Below are 12,064 nucleotides of genomic sequence, written 5' to 3' on the forward strand. Positions count from 1 at the left end.
GCATTTTGGCCTTGAAAAGCTAGTAAAATTGTTTATTAGCAATGAAATAGGTTTATCTGAATGCTGTTCCTTTTTTATGTTAACTAGGACAAACCTAATGCAGCCTTCAGTCTAAAGGTCATAAGGTAAAGGTTTATTCATAAATACATTTCAAGTACTGTGAATAACATTATATAAAAGAAACCTAGTGCATGCCTCTAACGATAAGCATAAAAGAATGATGAAGATGAAAGGTCACCATTTCAAATTATTCAAATAAAATGTCAATATCTATGCTTACAAATGCAATCACTATAAGAAAGAGAAAAAAGATTGTACAACATTACTGTAGATGATTGAAGGGAAACATCTATTCCTAGGGTCAATGTGGTAAAATCAATCATAGTGCATAAGGTGCATAGACAAATTATAATTGTAATAGGGGACAATTGCAATTATGGCATATTTTCAGTATGTCTTCTGGTTCTTAAGGTCCCTCAAAGGTTCAGTTGCTGTGATAGATTTCACTGATTCTACATATAAGTCTTAGTTATGAAAGCTGAATGAGGCTAGAAATTGTTAACTGCCTAGAGCAGGAAGGGCCATGTTGTGCTTTATTACGTGTGCTCTGTCCTCCACTGGTGCAATACTGAATGTTTTGCCTTCTTCTGTATTGACCAGCAGTCTTTATCCACCCCTCAGCTACATAACATCAGAACTTCAGATGTAATAAAATATTAAACTAAAGAGTACTTCCACCACAGTCAGACTCTGCTTTGATTCTGGCTTCTGGCCCTCCTTTTAAATAGTCAGAAGGGAAGAAGGTAGGAGAACATTTAACCTCAACACTAGCCATAGAAATGGGCTTGAACCAACCACACACTCCTGAAGCTCCTAAAAATCAACAGTGTAGAGGGATGTCTCATGCAAACACAATTCTGCCAATACTTGCCTCTCTAAAACCCTGAAAAGTGATCAGGAAACATGGGAATAACTCATTTGCTAAAGTTATGGCTTGGCATGTTTATTTATAGGTTTACATTTTGTAGTTTTTCATACTTGTTTTGTTTTGATTTATTATGAGACACCATTATTTGAAGGACTAGAAATGGTGGCTTTGGGAGTGATATAGAAAAAGGAGAGAGAATTTGCTTGCATTCAATGAGGAGGCATCAGAGCTATAGGGCAGGAGACGAGAGAGCCCAAACATGTTTGTCTCAGAAAGGTTTGTTAAGGCAGGAAGAATCAGCTGACAGGAAGATCTCAATGGGCGGATGGCAAAGGAACACCAGGAGAAAAGCTGTGCAGAACCTCAGTACGAGGCACTGGACACTGATGTGAGCAGGAGGTACAGAACCAGAAAATGCAATTGTAGACAGTGTAGGTCATGTTCTCACAGGGTGTGAAGAAAGTGAGTCTGATGGCTTCTGCATTAGGTTCTGTAGGGATAAATGTGTGCCAAGGAGGCCAGAGATCCTAGAACATTGGCTTAAATTATAATGGATCAGAATGTTTTCATTAAGAGATTCATTAAGAGATTTCCTACTGGAATATAACCAAAATTTTTGATAAAATTATGTCTTAGAGAAATGAATCCATTTGAATACATGGAAAGCACTTATTGAAAGCATCTGCTCCTCTAATCTATAGAGTGAGTATCGACCTTCTTTCCTTGTTCAGGGTGTCAACTGTTCATAAAAAACAGATGCAGGAAGGATTTTGATCCAGAACATTATATAAGCCATTATATCATACCAATAATTTTTCTTCTTTACTTATAATTTTAAAATAACCTGCTAAATCTCTGCAACTACTGAGTCAACATCATTTTTTGCAAATTAGTACTGGATTTAAAGATAACATTTCATACCATGACATGACTAGGTGGAATATGACATTATATCCTCCAGTAATACTACTGACATGTCACGAAATAAATAAAAAAATTAGTATTTTGTAAAGAAGAAAATTTCAAAACAAGTTATGTTTTCAAATACAGTATTATTTTTTTTCAAAGCAAGATTTCCTGCAATTCTTCTTTTTTTGGTGGAAAAAAATCCAAGGTAAATTAAAAATGAGTTCTAGATCAGAAAAAAACCTTGGTTGAACAGTTCTCAGGAAATGAAGCACTTCAGTGACTTTTGTAGTGTGTGCATATATACATATATGTACCTTATTGCTCATGGAAAAAGGCTCTCTGAAAAACGTCTTCCCTCGAGCCAGGATGAAGTTGGGTACATAAGAGGAAACACTGCTGTTAGAATCTCTCCTTCCCTGTATTGCAGGAGGATAATACTGTATTAGCTAGCTTACCTGCTAGGGACTGCATTCATTCCTTCTATTAGTAGCCAGAATACAAAACAATTCTCTTTCCTATGAATTTTGTTTCTCCACACTGTGCAAATTGAAGCCTAGTCAAAAACATTTTCCTTCACTGCACTTTAGGGGGCTGTGACAGAAAACAACAAAAGAAGCTAGTGAATCTTTGCATTTGTAGTAGTGTTTACTTAATTGATGCTACTGAGGTTATTTAACTGTTAGTGCTACCACACAGGCCCAGAAGTCACTCAAGATGTGCAGCATACAGTAGCCTCTCATTTTGGACTGAGGTTGCTCCATAGTCACTGTTGCATGCTAAAGCCTATCTGCCACAGTTGCAGTGTTTCCTGCATGAAGAGGCTTAAATATGTTTTCTAAAATGCCACTCTGCCTAGGTCTTCAGTGCTGGTAACTGCTTGTCGGAGGTCTCTCTTCCTTTGCACTGAAAATGAAAGCAGGGGGGGTTTGAGAGGAAGGTTCTCACTGGGTAGGTTTGACTCTCTCATGTTTCCCAAATACAGTTCTCGGTGTTCACTGAATTTTCATAGGTATCCTATTCATCATCACCCGAGCTATCGGGGTTTTTCATTTTAACATCCTGCATTGGTGCAACTTCTCTGCATGTTTTGCCTCAGTTTATGATAACTTCCCGAATTACCCATTCAGGCAAACTGAAACATTTCAACCTTGAAAAAATACCTATCACTGAAGCATCTTATTTTGTGGTCCAAATCATGGCCATTTTCATTTGTCCTGAGCTTAAATAAATCAAAAGAAAAGCATCCAAATTCTTCTGTTATCATTGCTTACACATACACCTTTCAAAAATATTAAAAATGCAGTCCACATCTCTGCAGGTTATTGGACTCAACACAAGGGCATAGAGTTGAAAAATAGCCTGTACCAAATTTGATATTAGGGTAGAAGCTTTAGCAATCTCTTCAAGCCCTAACTTATAAGGATATATTCTACTAAAAACTGCAGCTGACCATTATCATGTTATAGACTGGTGCAAGAGATAATTTGGACAAATAAGATTAAACCCAAGTCAGAGAAGGAAGAAGAACCTGAGACAATTATACATAAATGTGGCAATAGGGATTTTTCTTTTTTACATACACCCCACACCCGCCAACTGTGTAATAAATAACAGATAAACACAACCATATTCAGCAAAATGAAAAACCTTGCAAACATAACATATAGGAGCAGAGGAAATGCAGGGGTAGCTGGGTGAGAGTTTAGAAGTCGAACTTAAAGGTAATGAATAAAGAAAAAGCATCAGGAATATTCATGGCTTCTAGTGAGGTCCTGAACACTGTCAGAGCATCACCCATAAATTATTGCCTATAGTCAGAACTTCTGTCCACATATTTGAGGTGCAGACAAATGTCTGAGTGTCACGTAAGTACTATTGTCAAGCCTTGATGTGTGTATCCGTAAAATCGGGGGGGGGTGGGGAACCTGCGTAAAAGTCACAAGCTGTCCAGAATTCTGTCACCTGCCACCATGTCCACTTGGAAGGTGCTCTCATCTATTAATATTTATGCCTTCCCCACTCTGATTGTATGGAACTGAAATTTTTTCCTGATAAAGAAGCCAGAGATCTGGTGGTGATGACCTTTGGGCATTAGCAGCATTCATTTTTATTCTCATGCTGATGTGGTCTATTTTTATTTATTAGTCTGAGTATATTGCATAAGTCCTTGTGCAGCTCAATGACTGGGTTTGTTTATGCCCTTATGGTCTTTCCACGTAAGGCGTTATGAAAAATCTTTCATTAGCTGCTCCTGAGACTGAAATCCTCTCCTACACACTCTAATATTGAGACTTAATGAGAAATACAGACATTTTATTTCATGTTAACGAGAGCTTGTGCCACTTACTCATCTTATTTGATGCTTCACTACACATACACCATGTTGTCACTGATTGATTCATTCTGTGAAAGGCTGACATCCTAGTAATTCTATGCTAGTTTCTTTTGGTTATTTTTAAAGCAAATTCTCCTGATTTTTAGCAGTACAATATTTTTAAAACACTGCTGAAGTGCTGAATGTCTTCTCAGTGAGCATTTATACCTTGTATTCCTAAGGACACCAGCTTTCCAGCAGTCAGTAAGAGCTGCATTCTGAGATTTTTGTTATTTGAGCATTTTCTTCTACAGAACAGTTCAGCTGATTTCAGTATTGGGGAATAAGACACTATCTGATTTGAATAGAGATGGAAGAATTTGGCTTTAAACTTTCAGTTGGTAGCAGGATACCTGTCACTGTGAAATACACAGCTGTTTTCCTAGATGGGTTACAGGTGCTGAAGTAAAATGAGATCCAAGACAAAAAGAAATAGCCACTACTCCAAAGCACTGGCAAGGGACCACCTTTCATCCTTGGATGTGATACAAGGTTGAATACAAGGTTCCTATTGATTTCAACAAGAGACTCGTGCAACCGAGGGCAAAATTTGGCACAGAAACAATGGATACCAAATCACTTTGGCTACTTCTGGCTTTTATTATTTAATTATTAGTCCTGAGTCACTGTAGTGCTTTGAACCCCATTGTGCTGAGGTTTGTTCAGATGGAGAAACAGAATGAAATTATCTCCACTCCTCAGTCCAAACCACCACAGAGAGAGTAGCTCAGCATCTATCCCCTTGTTTCTAAACATACCTTCAAATCATAGATGTTTAACCCTCCAAATGGCCATGTGCATTCACATGGAAGGAGACATTTACCTTTACATGACTCTGGACCAAAAACTAGCATCCAGTCCAAAGCATTTAGAAAGCTGGACCTCTTAAAATCATAGAGCATAGGAAAGAGGTTTTCTGTTCGTACACAGTCCTGCACAGTCTGAGCACCCCGAGATAGTCAGTGCCACAGGCCTGAATTACAAGTAAAGTTTATACGAGTGTTTAAACTGCATCTCCAGAGTTAAGTTATACATATGAAAATGAGAGCAGACGTCAGAGGACAGAATCTCTTTTCTTCTGCGTAAGTGTGCTTCTCCAGGCCAAACACTCGCTTAGATAAATAGACCTGACCCATGAAGATCATTGGCTCAAGGCAGTGCAGATAGCACTGCTGTGTGCCAAACTGCACCTCTCGCCTGACTACACACAACCATGCCGCTGCCAAAGGATGGTATATGGCAATATCATTTTTGTCCTTCTTGTGGGTTTTTTTGTTTGCAGTGATGGTTCCATAATGGTCCTATTAACTGATGCTGAGAAGATGCTTTTTAGCTCTCCTGATTTTGAGTTCTTCTTGGCATACACTAACCTTTCATTTAAGTTGTTCAGCCCTGAAAGAAAATGATAGAGGAGAGGTCACATCCATGTGTTCTGGTGTATCCTCTTTACTAGATAGATTTTCCCCTTTCGGTCTCTCAACATCAATAGGGTGAATTTGGCCAGCATTTAAAGGGCCATTGGTGCATTTAAACAGATTAGAAGCTCATAACAAAAACCTTGTAGCATGGAAAACAGTTCTGGTAGGTGAAACCCTGTGAAAGGTATGATATAATTTTGTGAGTAATTAATATATTTCATTTTCACAGAACAGGTACTAACATGTTCTTTGTTTAATATCCACTGGCACCTCCATGTTTATCAAGACAAAAGATCTCTTCATCCATATTAATCACACAGTGCTTGTTACTGTTAATTAGCACTTATTTGCAAGCTTTCCTCTTGCAATAGATCAATCTGTTCTGTTTTGCTGAACAAAATAAGAGACAGGTCTCAAAATGTGGCAAATATTGACTTGATGTCACAGCAAAAAATGTCTATTCCAGGCTTATGTTAACCAGGTGTTTACTTAAGGCCTGAACCTGCAAACCTCATGAAAGCAACAACCCTCTTGCTTTTAGCGAGAAATCATAGGAAAAAGGCAAGGTCGAAAAGAATGATGTGTCTTAAGCTACAGATATGAATGAAATTTTGTAAGAAGTAATGGATGCTGGATGAATAATGCTCAGGGATTTAAACCTGTTCTAGTGTAATGCTGCAATGCTGTATTCAGCAAAGCTAGTATTTCCTGTTGTCTACTCTGGGGTTTATAGCCAGTCACACATTAACATACTGAAGTCAATTAAATGAATTGCAGTGTCTTCAGGAGATGACGGAGTTGGTAGGCAGAAATCTGTATAATGGAGAAGATGCCCAGTGAAACACAAAGGAGGGCCATGTTCTCACTGCTGTAACGCTTCATGAAACAAAGTTTCTGAAGCTTTTGTGAGAAAAGGTAAGAAGGCTGCATCATAAACACTGACCAGGAACTTCTGCCCATCTAATACAGAACTGTACAGTTTTCCTGGCAAATCTAAATAGAGGAAGTCGATGAACAGAGCTAATTTTTCTGTTCTCTTTGAGGCCAGAAACACTTTACAGCTTTATTCTATTTCATTTTTCACCTTTGGAGTCTGATTTGTAACAATGACATTTGAACAGTGACATAATTCATTTCTCCTCTAGCCCTTCCAGTTAGAAACAACAAATCACCGTCAGCTTTTTTTTGTTTGTTTTTGTTTTTTTTTTTTGAAAATCTGAATTGAAGTGACAACATCTCGTACAGTAGATAAGGCAAAAAGGAAGAACTAGAAACATCTGTTTTCTGCTTTTTTGCTTTCTGATGGAGCTTATTAAATCCAAACTAAAGCATTTTCAGTCACATTAGAGAAGAGCCCCCTCTAGTGATGGAACAGCAGTTTGTATAATGTGTTAATACGGAACGGTGAAATAACAGGGGAAAACCAGCAGAGATGGGAGGAGGGCAGAACTAGTAAACAAGAAAAAATTCCATTATGCCAGTCATAAAACTGTTCATTTTCCATCATTTTGTTCACAACTGTCTTGTGACACTTATCTATTTAAAATTTTCAAAGCTCTATTCATTTTAGTAACAACAGTAAATATCAGTTGTATTGCTATAACATCCTTTTTTGCTCTTTCAGCTCTTCTGTTTTGTTTTATTTCTCTATTTGGATTACAGTAGTGCACAGAAGCACTCTGTATTTTCATTTGCTCTCATATCTACACCCAATTTTTTGCCTCACACCCCCATGATTTTGTTTCTTAATGTTAGATTGTAAGATTTTCAGGGCAAGCACTGTTTTACTACATGCTCATACAGTGCCTGGCACAATGGGGACCTGAATTAGATATTCCACACCCCATTCACCATAATCTTTTTCATCCCACTTGTGTTATATTGCTGGTAGGACTTGTGGAGCTGTGCTGTGAGCAAAACAAGGGAATTCATTCAGCTGAAAACTAACCTGATACCCGCCCCCCCCCCCCAAAAAAAAAGAAGAAAAAATCAAATGATGAGCAAGAGAAACAAATAAGGAGTCTTGGTCACAGCCCACTTCCTTCCATTTCCTGCCTGCTGTCAAGATGATGGTGCTCAGCAGCGTGATACCTTGGACAGGGAGATCTAAAAATATCCACAGTTTGTCTTGGACTTTTATCACGTCACTGTTGTGCTATTCACTTTCAAGAAGGGAATTCTTCTGCTAAGCTTTAGGGCTCAGCTAGACTATCTTTCCCTCCCTCATATTTCTACATTCTTAAGAACTTTAAGACTTTGGTTCATCATATTTAGTTAAAAGGAACTTCAGCATTTACAACTGCTAGGCGGACTCCAAAAGTTAGCCATAACAAATGTTCACCATTTTTAATAGTTAATTCTTATGACTAATAATATAAACCTAGCCGAACAGTAGATGTTATAACTGTTGTTTGTTCTGTATAAAGCTACAACTGTGTTGCTAACCACCACAGAACAAGTTGACTCGCATCATATATTTCTGCTTAAGTGACTCACACTCCTCTTAATAGTGTTGAACGTGTTACAAAAACCATTGGATTTGCGGTTCGTAATCTGAAGTGCACGCAGGCTGTTAATGTCAAATATGCTCTTACTCATTTGGGACTTGTGACTCTTCTACTAATTTCTACTGATTCACTGATTCTATCAATGTCAAGGCAAAAAGTGATGTGTTCTTAGTTAAGTCAAGTGACCTCTTCATGTCTCCTTTTTGTTGATTTGCATCTGCTGAGTTTCATTTCGAATTTCCTCTATTGGAGGCACTCCAAACCTCACAGCAACAGTTGACTACCACTCCTGACTTCAGCTCTATGTTGCACAAAACATTCAAACCCACATTATTTCACACCATTACCACAGCAATGGAAGGTTTTATTCCAGAACAGCTCAAAACTTGAGAGAGTAAAATGATAAGAAATTATATGGCCCTCATTTGTGGCAACAGAGGAAGTTGCCATCCTTTCAGCTGAGAAAGGCTGAAAGGCGTTTTGCTGCAGAACTACTGGTTTGGACCTCTAAACCTTATAGGTTCCTGCAGCCTAAAAGATGCAGGCAACTGCTTTTGACAGTCTAGTGGTTGCTCCAAGTCACTCTGACACACCAGTTAGGAAAAAAAAAAAAAAAGATATCACAGGTCCTACTTCTCTTTTACACCGAAGATCGGAGTGAACTACATCCTTAATTTAAGGCTAAGTAAGAACATTGTGACCTGATGACAAAGTCAGTAAGAGGAAGCCCAGTCGGCGTGCCCCAGTTCAGTAACTCCAAAAGATTTTGCTGGTGGTAAAAGAATCACATGATCCCAAACTTTAACTGGGCTACATTTTAATTATTTATGGCTCCATACTTTATAATACACTAGTTTATGCTGGAAAGTAGTAGTAGTTGCAAGCAAGTTGATCTTGGACTACAGGTAATCCTAGACCTGGCTAAAGTTTCAGGCTAAATAAAAGGAGCAATTAAGTCTCTTTATGGAGACAACTGAAGCAACTGCCCAAGGCAGTTAGCTGTATAGTGAAGTTGAGATAGAATTAAACCATACACCCTGAGAGGTTTCTGTCTAACTAATGCCACCATAGGGAACATAGGGATTGCTTGGCAAACTGTGCACACTGGAAATCGAAGACGACTGGAATATCAGCAGGCAGGATTTAAATACGTATGGGACTTGTCCTGAAGATGGCAGAAGGAAAAACCTGCAGAGGAAAAGGACCTGAAAGACTTTGAAACCATACGAAGAGAAATTGTCAGTGCTTGCCTGTTTCTACTGTGTTCTGGAAAACAAGGATGTGCTTGCACTTTTGTAACTACTTGTATTGCATCAGACCAGTAAATTTCTCCCACGAACACAAATGGTCAAGGCTCCAAATATTAACTAGTTGGTCAGTGGCAATAAACCACACTATTTGCATAATTAAAAAAATAACATTATCACTTTTTTTCACAGGTATCTCAGATGAGTTCATAACTCCCATGTTTAATTTTTATAAAAGCATTGGAGAGCTGAAGATGACACAGGAAGAATATGCTCTGCTCACAGCAATAGTTATTCTGTCTCCAGGTAACTTCTAATTCAGAATCACGTATTAGTGGTTTTGGGAGGAAAGCATTAGGTGTGTGACTTGAGAAGTGTAAAACACTTGTATTCTACAAGTCTATACAGTAGGGGAGCATATATCCTCACTCAGTATATTCAGTAGTTAAACCAGAAAATCAGTATATTTAGAGGTTAAACCAGAAAACAAGCAAACAAATCCAAACTCCAAATGTCCTGCTACACTACCTGGTTTTGTATCTAAAGAGAAAAGTGCCTATGTACCTGCTTAAAGAATTGCTAGTACTCTAGCACCGCTCAGCACAAAGGGCTCCTTCCTTCAGAAAATCCCAGGTGTGCTAACATATATGTCACTACACTGCATTGTGGTACATCACATTTTCAACAGGAAATTGGGAAATCCTACACATTAGAACAGAGAATGGCAGCAAAGGTTGAGCCTTGAGCCTTCGTTGCACAAATACCAGTTGGCAAGAGCAGCAGGACAGTAGTGAGTTGTCCTTTAGTCTATAAAGCCTTGGAGACTGACCTTTTTGTAGTATCAGCATAGTAGTGTCTCGGCCTCGATTACAGGCCTCAGTTGTAAAAACTAATTCTTTGGCAGCACAAAACTAATCAGCTCCACCCAGAAAATATGGAGATATTGTAGTGCCTCAAGCAAACTATCACAGGAATGAGAGAAGAGAAGCCTGATGCTTCAGGACATGAGAGAGCTACTAAGTTTTCCAAATTAGGTTTCATGGAAAGTGGGAAAAGTTAAGCAATTCCATGGCTCTTTGAGACAGTGCTGGTTGGGAAAAATTTGTATACTAAAAATTTCAGTGACTAGAAATCCCATCCTCATCTTTTCTTGTCTGTCCAAATACCCAGATGCATACTTACATATGAGCAAAATAAAAAGTTAAGTATTTTCCAACAAAAATGGGATTTCACCTGAGGATCAAGATGTTTGATTTCTTCTGGGTGACCTACATGCACATTCTTCTCGATTGCCCCTCTACTTCCCCCTGGTTGTACCACATCTCCATGAATTTACCCTGTACTGCTAAATTGTTGCAGTGCATCATAGGACACACTCAGGTGCAGAACCACCCTGGGAGGTGACAGTATAATCCCACAGAGATGCTTCCTAGTTGAAACTCTTCAGTTTTTCAAAAAGTTGAAAGTTATTCCTAGCTAGAAGTGAGCAGCTTGCACGAACTAAACCCGGAGCCAAAATTAAAATGTTAAGGCACTTTTGTTTCCTCTTAACTCGAGAAAGAGTGCTCTTGGTAGGTGTGAACATCACTGCCTGTGGAGGAGAGAATAAGCAGATACCATAGCCTGCAAGTGGTAGCTTTCCAATGATGTGAAAATATTTACATTGATTCAGAGCAGATACTGGCTAATTACTTTTCTTTTAAAACTATAACTAGACCGACAATACATAAAGGACAGAGAATCTGTGGAAAGGCTCCAAGAACCCCTTCTGGATGTTCTACAGAAATTCTGCAAACTTCACCACCCGGATAACCCTCAACACTTTGCCTGTCTACTGGGCCGTCTTACAGAGTTACGGACATTTAACCATCATCACGCAGAGATGCTGATGTCATGGAGAGTGAATGATCATAAATTCACACCTCTTCTCTGTGAGATCTGGGATGTGCAGTGATGGATTTTTTTAATTTTATTTTAGGATAAATAACTTTTTAAGGACCACAAAGCATTTATTTTCAAAGAAAAAATATTCCACAGTTCATTAAGTTTTCTTTACTGCATTTTTATAGAAACATGTCATGGATTCATAAAAGTCATTTTGTTCATTATACACAGCGTATTGTATAGCTATCAGATTTTCATATGTGAGTATAACTTTCTCTGTATTTATATTCTCTGATCAGAAAGAATCCACCAGCTCCTCAGAGAAACCCGATTAATCCTTTCTGCTATTAAGCTGATTGCATCTGTATATTGCATTTGTTCCTCTTAAAAAATGTGGGTTTCCATTAATATTTTTTCATTGCAATATTCTTGTGCTTGGCCTTTATTAAAGAATATATTCCAAATATTTACTGTAATAAACCAGCTGAAATGATTAATGCAACAGTCATTTGCCATTTAACTGTGCAATGTGCTCATGTAAAATGTACGAGATCTTATTTCTTCATATGATGAAAAATCATGTGACTCTACTAATAGAGAAAAGCCTCCAATCCCCTCCCCCCCTTCATGACATAAACATGTAATTTCGTTTGCATTATTATTTCAACATAAAAATATACAATATCTATACTTTGCGAAAGCACATCACAAGTTATTTTACTTTACATGAGGCTGTGTAACTCTGGCTCTGCAACAACTTTCAGTTGTCAGTGTTTAGCAGCTCTGAAAAATACCAT

At 38.2% G+C, this 12,064-nt stretch overlaps 1 protein-coding gene across 3 annotated transcripts in view; it reads left to right on the forward strand.

Annotated features, from left to right (window-relative positions):
• The window catches only part of NR1H4 (nuclear receptor subfamily 1 group H member 4), a 40,890-nt gene extending 29,130 nt beyond the window's left edge, over positions 1-11,760 (forward strand). For all 3 annotated transcript variants that reach the window (XM_026109507.2, XM_026109505.2, XM_026109506.2), the window contains 2 exons: positions 9,576-9,689; positions 11,099-11,760. In XM_026109507.2, coding sequence (XP_025965292.1) covers positions 9,576-9,689; positions 11,099-11,337 — 353 coding nt within the window. In that variant the 3' untranslated portion in view covers positions 11,338-11,760. The remainder of the gene's footprint in view (positions 1-9,575; positions 9,690-11,098) is intronic.
• The last annotated feature ends 304 nt before the right edge of the window (positions 11,761-12,064 follow it).

Source organism: Dromaius novaehollandiae, chromosome 1, assembly GCF_036370855.1.
Source record: "Dromaius novaehollandiae isolate bDroNov1 chromosome 1, bDroNov1.hap1, whole genome shotgun sequence".
Taxonomy (NCBI): Eukaryota; Metazoa; Chordata; class Aves; order Casuariiformes; family Dromaiidae; genus Dromaius; species Dromaius novaehollandiae.